The sequence below is a fragment of the Biomphalaria glabrata genome, chromosome 9 (assembly GCF_947242115.1).
Source record: "Biomphalaria glabrata chromosome 9, xgBioGlab47.1, whole genome shotgun sequence".
Classification (NCBI taxonomy): domain Eukaryota; kingdom Metazoa; phylum Mollusca; class Gastropoda; family Planorbidae; genus Biomphalaria; species Biomphalaria glabrata.
The window spans coordinates 37724879-37741433 of record NC_074719.1 but is presented as its reverse complement, the minus strand read 5'-3'; the positions used below and the strand labels follow the sequence as shown (position 1 = coordinate 37741433).

Sequence of the window (16555 nt, the reverse complement as noted above, 5' to 3'; positions counted from 1 at the left end):
TAGGCGTTTGCAGGGGCTCCGCTACCCTCGGTTCCCCCACTCCAGCCAAGTTGTTTAGTAACTTCCATGCCTGTCGTCCATCCGCGAGATCCAGGTTCGCACAGGTCTCCGACCACTTTTTTAACGACTCTTCTGACACCGTATCTCTTACCAATGCCGTGAGTTTATTGTAGGCTCGTCTCGTCTCCTCCGTTTTTTGTCTAGCATGCCGTCTTCGTGCTGCTTTTCGTTGTCGGACAAGACGTGCCAACTTTCGAGACCAAAAGGATCGGTACCTGCGCTTACCACTGGTTCGCGGAATGGCCCTACGAGCCGCAGATAAAAGAGCCTTCACAAAGAGACTGTAAGTTGCGTCAATATTCTCAAAATCAATATCAAGTCCTTCCAGGAGTGTATCTGATGAAATCCTGAAAAGCTCCCAGTCCGCCTTAGCGTACACCCACTTACGTCTAGGGCAGGCTGTTTGTTTTGTCGTTCCGAGATCAATTGAGACCATTAGCGGCAGATGATCCGATCCCAAGTCCCCCAGGACGTCTAGTCGACTCTTAGCAACTATGTCCGCAGACGCCAGGCACAAATCTGGTTTCGATTCCCCTCCATGCCCGGAGTGAATGAATGTGTTTGGAGAATCAACGTCGTTGAGGAGAACCAAATTTGTTCCGTCGCATAAGTCGATTACTTTCTGTCCCGAGAGATCGGTTGTTGTACAACCTATAACCTGGATTTTGGCATTGAAATCACCCGCCACTATCGTTCTGGTACTGGAGAGGCTTTTGCTATCGAGTGTAAGGACACTTCGCGGTGGATTATAGACATTTAGGCATTCAAATCTCTGTCCATCTTTAAATATTTCAACCAGGAGCGTGTCGGTCTCACCACATCCCCGTGAGGTGGCTCCCTTCACACGAGCAAGCAAAGGGTTCCTGACAAAAGTGACTAACTTCTGACATTTTACACAGGAACAGGTAAAGGCCGTGAAGCCCGAGAGCGAGGGCACACAGCTCCGTTTCCTACCAGCGTTGCCAGCTTCCTGCACCAAGAACGCATCGACCTCGAGTTCCGACAGCAGTCTCTCAATTTCAGGCTTTTTAAGGCGCAGTTGCCTATTCGCATTAAATGATATGATTCTGAGTTGCCCAGTACCTTTAACATGTTTGGGCTTAGAGGGACCGTCCCTCTTGCGTTCCTTTTCCGAGCTTTTATTGGTCACATTTGGTGTGGGGGTCACGACTTCCCCGTCCGTGGTTTTTGATGGGTAGCTTGGCTCGACTTGCGTCGAGGGGCGCTGGCCACCCTGCAGCAACCCTTGGTTAGTTTTTGCTGTCAATATCGGTGAGCTTAGTGGGCGGACATCTTGAAGAACAACGACGGTAGCTAACTTATCGGACATCAACCCGTCGTTAGGATTGATAGAGCGGGGCCTATCGAGTGAGTAATGCCCATACTCGGGTTTAATAGATAATTTTTGTAAAGCCATGTGAGTGAAATACCCGAGTGCGGGCGAAACTGGTTGCATGTTAGACTGTTGGATTCGATCTCCTCAAGTGGGATCAATGCTACCTACTCAGGAACTCGGGTTCGCTGAGCTAGCTTCCAATGTCACGCTTGCCGCGAATACCTTGTGGTATAATGAGTGGTTGTCTAGACTCGTTGCTTTCACCGCCAGAAAGTTCGCCATCAGTGGGGCGACTAGATGCAATGTCGTACATCCGGAAACGTACCTTCTAGAGCCTACGGCGTTTATGGGGCGCGCCTCGCATTCCGGCGCACCCTAATCCAGCTTTTAACCAGGCACCCACACATTGGGTTGGACATCCTGGATTTAACAAGCTCCATCCACTTGGCCTTGAAAACCGTAGACGGAGGGGATCCCCGTTAGCCGCTGTTAGAGGCGTTCACAGCGTTACCAAAGTCCGCCGCGAGGAGGCCAGGATCACCAATAGGACTTTGACGTCGTAACCTGTATGCTGTGTAGACCAACAGCTTTGTTGGCCACGTCGTACAGGCCTGTGACGTGGTAACACGCTATTGGTCTAAACTGCCCACAGATTGTGACGTTTCAGGTCAGTGTTCAGGCCTTAGATGACGATTGGTCTCGGTATACTATACCTATGTGGTTCGGTGAGGTCACATCGGCTCATTAGTCCTATTTTTGCTTCCACAGCTAATGTGGCTGAAGAATATCCACTCTTATTAAAACGTTGGACATTTGACGCCATCTCTAACGCTTTAGTCTCTGTTGATACATTTTTCACCCTTAGGTAAGACTTTAAGAATCACTACTGTAAAACTCTAATTACTTAAGGTAAGACTTTAAGAATCCTTGCAGAAAAACTACTATTACTTATGTTAAACGTTAAGAATCGCTACTGTAAAACTCTAATTATTAGGTAAGACTTTTAGAATCACTACAGTTAAACTAAAAATACTTATATAAGACTGTTAAAATAGTTACAATCCTTCTTCTAAGACTAAGACTAAGACTAAGACTGCTTTAATGATCCTTACGGAAATTTGTTGTGATTACAAGGACTCCTTTCTCATATAAAGACAACACAACAGAAAAATACACATAAATACAACAGACAACATAAAGAGTTCATTCAGCGACTACACACAGGTATCTTGGTGCATTTCATGTTCCCTGAGGATTTAGATATCTGGTTCTTTATCTGAGATGAACTGCGCAGTGTTTTCCAGATCAGGCAGCTCCCCAAATATTTTTCTTTTATAGGGTTTTTTTGAGGCCAGTGTCTTGTTCGGGCCTCTTGATGAGATGCATTTTGTAGGACATTTCGGCATTTTCTGATGACACCACACAGGGTAAAATTTCATTGGTCCCGATTTTATCTCATTCTGTTTTTTATTTTCGGTTTTGGGGTGAAAAAAATTAGTTGTTTGTCTTGTCCAGTAGCGAGGCTGATTATTTACACGACCATTTTTTTCCCCATTTTAAATGTATACTGAAACCATATTTAGTAAACATTTAGAGTGCAAACTTTTTAGACACTAAATTATTTTCAGCGAGGAATAAGATCCACTACTATTGTATTAAGTTTGTTGCTTGTTTTCAACAGCGGTCTACTGGTTGCATATTTAACAACTAAAGAGATGTCTAAGAAAGGTTGGAAGATCAACTGGGGACTGTTTTACTTTCACCGATTTTGGAGGTAGCCATCTGTAGCGAAAATGGTCTTACAACTTCAACGATATGTAAATTCTATGTTAATCATATGTAAATTGCTTTAGGATTTAACAATGCCTTGTGTGTTTTTTATTTATTCTAAAAAAATCTGTGATTTTTTTTTTTGTTCAATTTCATGGGGCCACCAAATTTACTTCGTCTAGGGCGTACAATTACTTAAGGCTGGCCCTGATGGATGAATAGATAGATTAGGTCTAGATACATAGAAAAATAGATAGATAGATAGATAGTGAAATATGTTTTCGAAGACTTATACCTATGTAAAATTGTATACATACATACATGTATAAATATATATGTAATCTTTGAAAGGTTGACACCACCGTACATGTTAACGCTTCTAATTGTCTTGGGACTCCAGAGGTTCATGGGGTCCGGTGCCCTGTGGTCCACTGTCCAGCCAGCAGACAAGGAGATCTGTGAAGAGAACTGGTGGACCAACTTGCTGTACGTCAACAATTTAGTCAACAAAGACAAAATGGTAAGACACATTACCCCCCAGTCTACACCTGTCTAAGTGTCTGCCTACCATTTCTACATCTCTTCTTCTTCTTATATAATACATATATAATAATATATAAAACAGTACGTCCTACGGGTCATGCATTTAGTCATGCATATTAACTAATGATCCAAATTCTGCCAAGTCACTAGTTTTCCTGGCTAGCTCAGGCAACCCATTCCATGCTCTAATAGCACTAGGGAAGAAGGAGCATTTGTACAAATTTGTCCTAGCATATGGAACGAAGAATGTGCCTTTATCTTTGTGTCTTTCTGAGAATTTATTAGGTTTTATTAGGTTTTGTTTTTGTATTTGAAGATTTCTGGTTCAGTGTTTTATGTATAATTGCTACTTTACTTTTGAGTCTTCTGCCCTGAAGGCTTTCTCTCTTTCCACGCAAGTAAGGCTCCCTACCAAAACCCTATAGCTTCTTGTAGCCATGTCCAGATATCTAGCAGTCTTTTTTATTTTTAAAAATAGATTGTATTGTCATGGCTAGGATTCAGTTGTATAGGTTACCTTTAAAGAACTTTGTTTTATTGTTGTTATTGTTTCATATTCTTACAAATCTTTCATCTTTACACAGTGTTTTGGTCACGCCTGGTACCTGGCCAATGACATGCAGTTCTACATTCTGTCTCCATTGATGTTGATCCCATTTGTCTTGTAGGTAGCAGCAATTTAAACTATTATACATGGAACGAAATAACAGATTTAAACAGTGAATTAGATATACATACAGACATACAGATAGATAGATAGATAGATAGATAGATAGATAGATAGATAGATAGATAGATAGATAGATAGATAGATAGATAGATAGATACATACATACATACATACATACATACATACATACATACATACATACATACATACATACATACATACATAGATACATAGATACATAGATAAATACATAGATACATAGAAAGATAGATAGATAGATAGATAGATAGATAGATAGATAGATAGATAGATAGATAGATAGATAGATAGATAGATAGATAGATAGATAGATAGATAGACAGAGAGAAAGATAGTGGAGTGGAGTGTGATAAACAGACAGAGAGATATAGAGACAGAGAGATAGAGAGAGAAAAAGGAGGAGTGTGATAAACAGACAGAGAGATTGAGAGACAGACAGAGAGATTGAGAGACAGACAGAGAGATTGAGAGACAGACAGAGAGATATAGAGACAGTCAGAGAGATAGAGAGAGAAAAAGGAGGAGTGTGATAAACAGACAGAGAGATTGAGAGACAGACAGAGAGATTGAGAGACAGACAGAGAGATAGAGAGAGAAAAAGGAGGAGTGTGATAAACAGACAGAGAGATTGAGAGACAGACAGAGAGATTGAGAGACAGACAGAGAGATTGAGAGACAGACAGAGAGATATAGAGACAGTCAGAGAGATAGAGAGAGAGAAAAAGGAGGAGTGTGATAAACAGACAGAGAGATATAGAGACAGACAGAGAGATATAGAGACAGTCAGAGAGATATAGAGACAGTCAGAGAGATAGAGAGAGAGAAAAAGGAGGAGTGTGATAAACAGACAGAGAGATAGAGAGACAGACAGAGAGATTGAGAGACAGACAGAGAGATATAGAGACAGTCAGAGAGATATAGAGACAGTCAGAGAGATAGAGAGAGAGAAAAAGGAGGAGTGTGATAAACAGACAGAGAGATATAGAGACAGACAGAGAGATATAGAGACAGTCAGAGAGATATAGAGACAGACAGAGAGATATAGAGACAGACAGAGAGATATAGAGACAGACAGAGAGATATAGAGACAGACAGAGAGATATAGAGACAGACAGAGAGATAGAGAGAGAAAAAGGAGGAGTGTGATAAACAGACAGAGAGATATAGAGACAGACAGAGAGATATAGAGACAGTCAGAGAGATATAGAGACAGACAGAGAGATATAGAGACAGACAGAGAGATATAGAGACAGACAGAGAGATATAGAGACAGACAGAGAGATAGAGAGACAGACAGAGAGATAGAGAGAGAAAAAGGAGGAGTGTGATAAACAGACAGAGAGATATAGAGACAGACAGAGAGATTGAGAGACAGACAGAGAGATATAGAGACAGACAGAGAGATTGAGAGACAGAGAGATATAGAGACAGTCAGAGAGATAGAGAGAGAAAAAGGAGGAGTGTGATAAACAGACAGAGAGATTGAGAGACAGACAGAGAGATTGAGAGACAGACAGAGAGATTGAGAGACAGACAGAGAGATATAGAGACAGTCAGAGAGATAGAGAGAGAGAAAAAGGAGGAGTGTGATAAACAGACAGAGAGATATAGAGACAGACAGAGAGATATAGAGACAGTCAGAGAGATATAGAGACAGTCAGAGAGATAGAGAGAGAGAAAAAGGAGGAGTGTGATAAACAGACAGAGAGATAGAGAGACAGACAGAGAGATTGAGAGACAGACAGAGAGATATAGAGACAGTCAGAGAGATATAGAGACAGTCAGAGAGATAGAGAGAGAGAAAAAGGAGGAGTGTGATAAACAGACAGAGAGATATAGAGACAGACAGAGAGATATAGAGACAGTCAGAGAGATATAGAGACAGACAGAGAGATATAGAGACAGACAGAGAGATATAGAGACAGACAGAGAGATATAGAGACAGACAGAGAGATATAGAGACAGACAGAGAGATAGAGAGAGAAAAAGGAGGAGTGTGATAAACAGACAGAGAGATATAGAGACAGACAGAGAGATATAGAGACAGTCAGAGAGATATAGAGACAGACAGAGAGATATAGAGACAGACAGAGAGATATAGAGACAGACAGAGAGATATAGAGACAGACAGAGAGATATAGAGACAGTCAGAGAGATATAGAGACAGTCAGAGAGATAGAGAGAGAGAAAAAGGAGGAGTGTGATAAACAGACAGAGAGATAGAGAGACAGACAGAGAGATTGAGAGACAGACAGAGAGATATAGAGACAGTCAGAGAGATATAGAGACAGTCAGAGAGATAGAGAGAGAGAAAAAGGAGGAGTGTGATAAACAGACAGAGAGATATAGAGACAGACAGAGAGATATAGAGACAGTCAGAGAGATATAGAGACAGACAGAGAGATATAGAGACAGACAGAGAGATATAGAGACAGACAGAGAGATATAGAGACAGACAGAGAGATATAGAGACAGACAGAGAGATAGAGAGAGAAAAAGGAGGAGTGTGATAAACAGACAGAGAGATATAGAGACAGACAGAGAGATATAGAGACAGTCAGAGAGATATAGAGACAGACAGAGAGATATAGAGACAGACAGAGAGATATAGAGACAGACAGAGAGATATAGAGACAGACAGAGAGATATAGAGACAGACAGAGAGATAGAGAGAGAAAAAGGAGGAGTGTGATAAACAGACAGAGAGATATAGAGACAGACAGAGAGATTGAGAGACAGACAGAGAGATATAGAGACAGACAGAGAGATTGAGAGACAGAGAGATATAGAGACAGTCAGAGAGATAGAGAGAGAAAAAGGAGGAGTGTGATAAACAGACAGAGAGATATAGAGACAGACAGAGAGATATAGAGACAGTCAGAGAGATAGAGAGAGAAAAAGGAGGAGTGTGATAAACAGACAGAGAGATAGAGAGACAGACAGAGAGATTGAGAGACAGACAGAGAGATATAGAGACAGTCAGAGAGATAGAGAGAGAAAAAGGACGGGTGTGATAAACAGACAGAGAGATAGAGAGACAGACAGAGAGATAGAGAGACAGACAGAGAGATAGAGAGAGAAAAAGGAGGAGTGTGATAAACAGTAAGAGAGATAGAGACATTGACAGAGAAAAAGTGAGAGAGAGAGAGAGTGACAGAGAGACCTAAGTATTTTAAAATTAAAATTGTATTTTCGCTCCTTCAAGTAACCGCTACGCTGGATTCATCAGCTGCAGCATCTTTCTGTTAGCGCAGTGGATCACAGCTGGGGTTTTATCCACAGACAACGAATGGGGTTCTTCGACACTTGGAAATGGCATTATACCAAAGTATGTTTGTTTTTATGAATACTTTTTTTTTTATTGTTAGTCTAGATTTCTAGATCTATTACAAATTTAATTAGATGATTGATCTATTCTAATTGATACAAGTACGCTTAATATACGTTTTTTTTATTAAGTTTTTTTTTTTTGTGTGTAATTTTCTTGTTTTAAACTCATTCTTACATAGGCCAGGGTCATTGGATTATATGGGTTATTACTACATTGCTCCATATTGCCGGATTGGACCTTACGTGATCGGCATTTTGGCTGGCTATATACTGGCTGTCTCCAAAGGAAGAGTTCAGATGAATAAAGTAAGCTAAACGTTGCTAATTCAATAATTCCATTCTTAACAAGAAAAACATAATAAATAATTTAAAACAAAAATAAAGTTTATACAAGGTGTAATTGTATCAATTAGTTTGTATTAGCCATGTCATTAAATCTGTAATAGATCTAGGCCAACAGCAATAAATCTGTGCGATTAGAAATTTGCCAATTATTTTTAGTTAGAGCTATTGCATGCTTTTGGTTTTCTCAATACGCTGATCCTATCACTTATCTGGGCCAGTTGGGAAAATGGGGGGGGGGGGGTTGGGGTGGGGAGAAAAAAAGGGCTATCTGGGTGAATTTTTACCGTACTTGTTCTGAAAAGGGGGGGGGTAATTATGGCGAGTAAAAAAAAATCTTTTATCTTAATAATTAATACATTTGTCGTGTGTAGTGTACCTCCGTACACTTTTACAAAGGTATATATATCAAGCAAGCGGGAGCTTTATGTAACTTATTTATAGTTCTAGTATTAAGCCTGAAGTTCTTGGCCTAGTATCCTAGTATACAGTAAATCCTGGGAAAAGGGGGGGGGGGCGCCTCCTTGTTTGAGAAACGCTGGTCTGTTGTTTAAAGAACAGAAGTGGCTATCCCCAAAGTGGAATGTCTCACGATGAACTACATTATTACAGAGCTTATTATACCAGTCTGTCTGTCTGTCTGGTAAAAATTTTGTACACGTTATTTTTTCCACACCCAAATTCGGGTCAAGTTGGAAACTTGCACAATTATTCATTGGCAAGACATGAATCAGTAAAAAATCAACCAGATAGTTAAGTCACTCTTGGTAATTAATTATTTTATTTGATATTGTTACATTTATATGTGTATAATTTTATCTATCATGTATGTTTGTTTGGTTTTATATATTTTGTAGTCTCCCTTGTTCTACTGTTCAGTATGTTTATAATACAATAGATATTGAAAAGGGGAAAAAATTTCTATATTATTGATGGAGTTATTGTTTTAAGTGCGGAGTTCTCTTCTTTAGATACGCTTTTTTTTATGCGGCTTTTATATTTTGCTTGTTCCTTTTTTATTCTTTTTTTTACCATTTAATTTTTACCTTCTCTTTGTATTACAGATCACAGTGGTCATTGGCTGGACAGTCAGCATTGCGTCCGCACTCGCCATAGTTTATGGTTTACGGGGCGATTTAGGCGGGGGGAACCCTAGCAGTGTTGGCGCCGCCGCCCTCTACAACGCCGTGGCGCGATCAGCTTGGGGAGTATGTGTGTGTTGGGTCATCATCGCCTGCTCCTCGGGCTATGGTGGTAAGTACTTGTCCTCAAATAAAATAACTTGACTTCAAAATAAACAAAGGACACAGATTGTTCAAGACTAAAATTTTACTATTTACAAAGCATATCAATTCACTGTCTGTCTGTCTGGTAAAAAACATTTGAACACGTTAACTCTTACACACCCAAATCTGGGATCAAGTTGAAAGTTTGCTCAATTCTTCATTGCCATAGACAAGACATAAATCAATAAAATCAAATGTGTCAATACATTACTGGGTATATTTTGTTTGATGCTAACAAGAGAAATTGATCTTTCAGTATTCACAGATATGGTTAAATATGTCGGGTTTTTTGTCCCCTTAATAGTTGTACACGTTTTTTCTCCCACACCCATTCACGTATCAAAATTGAAACTTTAAACAATTATTATTGTACTTTACAACACATTAAGAAATTTAAAAAAATGAACAATTACTCAATTAATTATTGGTAATTTACATTATAGTTTGATATAAAAAAAAGGGAATAACTTCTACATTTTTAGATATACAGTTGTAAGTGCGGAGTTATTCCCCTAAAAAAAAGCGTTGTTATTTTTTTTAAAGGATTTTTTTTCCTTGTTAAAAAATCCAATAAGAATAATTCAAAGTCACAATTTCAGTTTTGGAATCACAATATTATGCGTGTTAAGCCAAATTAGTATTATTGATTTCTACAAACACAACATAGTGTCTTCACTCTTTGAATACTAGATGGCATCCTTTATAAAATATTTATCTCTTCAACAAACTAAAATAGAAAATAGAAATAAACTTCTGGATTATTGCCTTCACATGATTCCATAGTAGACTTCATAATTGCATGAGGCTGAGGATAACTCTTGAGATTTTCCCATGATGTCACACGCCCAAGAAGATTACTCCCCTTCTTGCACTTGCCGTGCTGATAGCAGCTTTTACATTCCTGTATCCTACATCCATCTCAGAGTTATCCTCGGCCCCACAGTGGCGTTGCTACGGTCGGGGGAGGACGGGGGAGAATTTGAAAATCTTGAGGGGGGCCCCCATATGAGTGTTTTTTACATTGAAAATTAAATATTACGAAAATGCAGGTTCCCCCAAAGAGGTCAAGCCCCTCGGGCCCCCAAACGATGGAAAATTCGCAGCTACGCCCCTGCCCCAGGCAGTCTTTGTGAGGCGCCCTGTTTAATGTTGGGGCTTGGTGGTAGAATGGTAAAGCGTTTGGCTTCCAGACCGAGGGATCTCGGGTTGGAGTCTCGGTGAATTCTGGAATGTAAAATGTTTGGTATTTTTAGAACAACCCAACTTTGATGGGTACCTGACTTTAGTTTGGGAAAGTAAAGGCGATTGGTCATTGTGCTGGCCACATGACACCCTCACTCGTTAATCGTGGGCCATCATCTGCTCATAGATCGCAAGTTCTGAAAGGGAGTACTTTACTATTTAATGTTTCTCTTCAGTTAAGTACCGGGTTTACTTTTGGACAAGTATGACTATAAAGTCACAGGGTTATTAGTGTGGTCACACTAACCCTTGTCAATTAATGTTCAATGCAATAGATAAGCTTTAAATGACCGATCAACCTAAAGCTCATTTTTTTTTATAAATCATAAGAAACATCCTTAACTTGATCTTAATCTTTATTTATCATTTAAATTCTACAGTTTTTCGATTTGTTCCTAAAAATGTTACAAAAACACTTATTGTATCTCTTCAAACTAGAATACAGTGTATTATCTAGAGGTTTCTTTTCCATTAAGGTCCAGTTAACACCCTGTTGTCATGGTCACCATTTGTTGCGCTTGGTCGTCTGACCTACATGGCCTACCTGATTCACCCGTGTATTATGTACGTCTATTTCGGGAACCAGGAGTCCCTCTACCTGTTAAATGACACAAACATTGTGAGTATTAACTTTATTTGCAGTGTTGCTAGCTACTACGCACCATACGTATATTATATATTCATATAAAAAGTATGCTTTTAAACTATGAAAAGATACCATTGCATTAATTTGTCAAATTGATGTGTATCTCAATTCGATCTATATATATAATTCTCTAACCCTCGACGAAAAATTCATGGAAAGATAACTCTTTTATTTCTGCAAGTCGGACTAGAGTTATCCCAAGTAACTTTCGCGGCGACAGAGATCGAGGCTCAGGAAAAAAAAGAGAGGGGCGTATGCTACGCCGCGGGTCGGCTCGTTTGTTATATTGTAATAGCTTTAAGGGAGGCAATTTAATAAGGATTTACCGTAAAAGGCCAAGTGTGTTTTTGACAATGAATAAAAAAAAACCTCTGATAGTGACTTCAGTCCTCAATACATAAGTCTTTAGTTTCACCAGTCTTTTCCAACCCAAACCTTAGTACAGACCACCGACACTCTTCCCAGACATGCTCCAGGTCTTTAATCCAGTTCTCTGGTGGCACTAATGACAGCTCTTTAGTTCCAGACAACTCTGACTTCTCTTTCCAATCACTTCGGAGTGGTAATCAACTGCCTTTATCTGTTCAAATTCAATGCTGAACGCTGCGCTAGTGCGCACCACCAGCATCGGCGCAGGAGTAAAATTGCAATATACTATAGACTGCGGACTACATGTCCTCATAAGAATCTACTTGACTTGAAAATGAACGAATCAAAGAATAAATAAATCAAAACACTTTTTTTTCCCCAAGAAGTTAAGTAGGTTAATGGCTTCTGTACCGACACGTAGTTAGTGACATACTTACCCCCCCCCCCCCCAAACGTAAGCGTCATGTTTTAGTGCTGAAACTAAATGATCAGTAAACTTCACATGTCACTGAAACTAGCTGCACTAGAATACAAACGTTATTGAGAGAATAAAAGTGAACGATATGTAGGGCGAATCCTTATTTATATATAATAAATGTTATTTCATTTTCATAGCTATTCTACATCAATCTAACGGGTCTAGAATATTTACCTTTTTTTTTTTCAATTTCAGGTCATTTCATACCTCGGTATATTGCTGTTTACCTACCTGGCCTCTTTTATTTTGATGCTTGCATTAGAGTCTCCGTGGATAGGTTTGGAAAAAGCTTTGCTCCGAAACAAGCGCCACTAGTTCTGGAATGGAGAATGTAGTTTTACTCTGCTACCTGTGATAACATACGACATAACTAACTACACATTGAACGTTTACACATGACATGGCTACACATTGAAGTTTACACATGACATGGCTACACATTGAATGTAACACATGACATGGCTACACATTGAACGTAACACATGACATGGCTACACATTGAAGTTTACACATGACATGGCTAAACATTGAAGTTTACACATGACATGGCTACACATTGAAGTTTACACATGACATGGCTAAACATTGAAGTTTACACATGACATGGCTAAACATTGAAGTTTACACATGACAAAGCTAAACATTGAAGTTTACACATGACATGGCTAAACATTGAAGTTTACACATGGCATGGCTACACATTGAAGTTTACACATGACATGGCTACACATTGAAGTTTACACATGACATGGCTACACATTGAAGTTTACACATGACATGGCTAAACATTGAAGTTTACACATGACATGGCTACACATTGAAGTTTACACATGACATGGCTAAACATTGAAGTTTACACATGACATGGCTAAACATTGAAGTTTACACATGACATGGCTGAATATTGAAATTTACACATGACATGGCTAAACATTGAAGTTTACACATGGCATGGCTACACATTGCTCTGCTACCTGTGATAACACATAACATAGCTAAACATTTAAGTTAACACATGGCTTAGCTACACATTGAAGTTAACATATGACATAGCTAAACATTGAAGTTAATAATTGACATAGTTACTCATTGAACTTAGCATATGACATGTCTAGAAATTGAATTCATACATGCCCAGGCTACATGTGTTTACTTGACATCGTTACACATCAAACTTAATACATGACATGGCTACATACTAAATACAACAAATGACATTGCCACAAATGACACTCAATACTTGTGACAAACAAAACATTATTCTGTTGTACATTTGAACCTCGTCAGTTAAAAAGTCTCACTAAATCTGTGAATTATGTTAATGATTAAGTTTATATATGTTCTGGATTATATGCACTATGTTAACTATTTGGCCCAGTCAGACTTCACTTCATGAGAACTCTAGTAAATAATCTCTAAGCATTTAACATTTTTAAGAGATGCAAAGCTTATAAGATGCTCTCTATGGAACGCTGGATGGACTGCTTGTAGATAATTTTCATTGATTAATGTTTCAACTATTTTGTTTATTGTTATTTTTTTTTTCAAATACTGTGTGTTTTCTAGAAGATATTAAGAATGTTATTAGAACAAACTATTGATGCATGAAAACTTATCACTACAAAAGGACTTAAGATAATTATCATACATTGTATAAATAAAGTGCTGGATTTACTTATAGTGTCCTATAGTCAACATAAGGCTATAGCTTGAAGGCCACCCAAAAATGGTATCACGGACATTTTCAATCATTTTGTAGAGAGAGCAAGGGGGGGGGGGAGCCTTACAAGGGACCCCATTGCTCAAATAGCTTAAGTCTTTATCAATTCTAAATCCTGCTTAGATAATGCGAATGTATTTTTTAAAAAAAACACCAATGATACGATTAGATGTGTTGTTCAGAATAGCATATAAACTCTTGTTGTAATTTCATACCAAGCTTGTAATTAATTCTATTGGTTTAAGTGATTGATCGAAATTTCACATTGCAATGTGTTTGTATAATCTGGATTAATATAAATGTAGTAGTTAAAGAACAAATGTTTACTAGTAGTGTTAGAATGACATAGTGACAGACACCCCTGTGTTGAGTTTGGAAAAGTTTTGACAAAAGCATGAAGCAGCATTCTTTTTTAATTTAAAATTTTAATATGCAAATTTATATATATATATATATATATATACAGAGAGAGAGAGAGAGAGAAAGAGAGAGAGAGAGAGAGAGAGAGGGCAGGAGGACTTTTGAGCCCTGGGTGAACTTTTTAAAAATGCATTTATGCATTTACCAAGATACTCCATTCTTCACTCCCCTTGTTAATAACTTATTAAAATTGTTACTACTTGAATTATGAATAAATTATTTTTAATACGTCGATTGTTATTTTTATACATTTTTGCTCTCAGCCTATATTAAATTAATAGAGGAAGGAATCCTTGAATGATTATTGACTAGACATGGCCTAAATTGTGCCGATGTGCCAAAAATCAAAATGAAATTAAAGAGTGGTCTGGGCCTGTCCAAGCCGATCGTCACTTCAACAATACTAAGCTCAGGCTGGAGGAGATGTTGTACAGCTTGACATACTGCACTCCTCCTTAAACTTCTGACACCAAGTTAAGCCTTATAATCCATTGACTTTTTTAAAGACAGTTTCACAATTGTCTTCCTCACGGTGTCACCACGAATGACCCAAAAGTTAAACTAGCGCTCACTTTAGTTTTAGAATTGTTTTGTTTTTGTTTGACATGTTTCGGATGTTCCTTCAGAGTTAAAGATAGTTTATCTGCCTATTCCTAACCTCCTGTAGGACGACGGGGGATGGGAGCTGACAAGGTTTGAACCCGGGACCATCGATAAATCCAAATGATAGTCCAGCGCGCAAACCGTACGACCAGGCAATCATCCAATTAAATGTGTATTTATACGCAAAGTAAAGAAACGACTAGCGGCAGGCAAATGAGCTTTTACATACGCAACACATACTTAAAAGCAAACGTATATATAAGAAAACTATCTACAACACAATAATAAAACCAGTAGTTTGTATGCAAGTGAAACCTGGACACTGATAAAAAACGACAAAATATCTGCTAAATACTTTGGAAAAGAATATCCTCAGAATATTCATGAGGAAACCGGACTTCCACCAACCAAGAAATATACCAACTTCCATAGTAACGGAAAAGGAGATCCGATCACATTAGGCAGATCACCTCGAGAGAATGTCAGAGATCAGATCACATTAGGCAGATCACCTCGGAAGAATGTCAGAGATCAGATCACATTAGGCAGATCACCTCGGAAGAATGTCAGAGATCAGATCACATTAGGCAGATCACCTCGGAAGAATGTCAGAGATCAGATCACATTAGGCAGATCACCTCGGAAGAATGTCAGAGATCAGATCACATTAGGCAGATCACCTCGGAAGAATGTCAGAGATCAGATCACATTAGGCAGATCACCTCGGAAGAATGTCAGAGATCAGATCACATTAGGCAGATCACCTCGGAAGAATGTCAGAGATCAGATCACATTAGGCAGATCACCTCGGAAGAATGTCAGAGATCAGATCACATTAGGCAGATCACCTCGGAAGAATGTCAGAGATCAGATCACATTAGGCAGATCACCTCGGAAGAATGTCAGAGATCAGATCACATTAGGCAGATCACCTCGGAAGAATGTCAGAGATCAGATCACATTAGGCAGATCACCTCGGAAGAATGTCAGAGATCAGATCACATTGGGCAGGTCACCTCGAAAGAATGTCAGAGATCAGATCACATTGGGCAGGTCACCTCGAAAGAATGTCAGAGATCAGATCACATTAGGCAGATCACCTCGGAAGAATGTCAGAGATCAGATCACATTAGGCAGATCACCTCAAGAGAATGTCAGAAGACAGAGGAGAACAAACCGGCAAAAAAACAAAATGCAGGCGTCCCAAAAGCAGATCACGAGTACGGTGGATTGATGACGTAGAGGCAGATCTACAACAGCTAAATGTTCTGGCATGGATACTTAAAGCGTAATGGAAAGATGCGCTAGAGCAGGTCAGGGCCCTCCATGGGCTGTAGTGCTACTAGGGTGGATGGATGATTGATACGTAAATAAATATAAACTATTTTTACAACAGTAATAAAATGGTAGTTTGAAGAATGCCTATTTAAACATAAAATCGATGCAGTAATAATAAATATAAAGTCGTGTTTAACTAAATGATCATAGTTCTAATAAACAAAAAAACACTCCGATATTAATTGAAAACAATTAATATCGGTAGTAGGTGTCCACCTAATAAAAGAAAAAAAAAGAGGCGCAAACCCATAAAAAAGGCATACTTGTTTTATTTTTAAATACTTTTAAATCTTTAACAAAAGCCAAAAAAAGGATTTTCTTAATACAATGTAAGATAAACTCAATTGCATTCTTGAGACTTCT

At 38.7% G+C, this 16555-nt stretch overlaps 1 protein-coding gene across 2 annotated transcripts in view; it reads left to right on the top strand.

The window, feature by feature from the left end:
- Window positions 1–14483, top strand: part of LOC106063551 (O-acyltransferase like protein-like) — a 31250-nt gene extending 16767 nt beyond the window's left edge. Inside the window, exons 7-16 of one of the 2 annotated variants that reach the window (XM_056040749.1) lie at window positions 2165–2261; window positions 3078–3170; window positions 3518–3686; window positions 4294–4373; window positions 7624–7746; window positions 7928–8054; window positions 9155–9344; window positions 11095–11237; window positions 12307–12485; window positions 12578–14483. In XM_056040749.1, the coding sequence (XP_055896724.1) occupies window positions 2165–2261; window positions 3078–3170; window positions 3518–3686; window positions 4294–4373; window positions 7624–7746; window positions 7928–8054; window positions 9155–9344; window positions 11095–11237; window positions 12307–12426 (1142 nt within the window). In that variant the 3' untranslated portion in view covers window positions 12427–12485; window positions 12578–14483. Of the gene's footprint in view, window positions 1–2164; window positions 2262–3077; window positions 3171–3517; window positions 3687–4293; window positions 4374–7623; window positions 7747–7927; window positions 8055–9154; window positions 9345–11094; window positions 11238–12306; window positions 12486–12548 lie in introns of both variants that reach the window. The other variant, XM_056040748.1, reaches the window with a different exon arrangement.
- Window positions 14484–16555: the final 2072 nt, after the last annotated feature.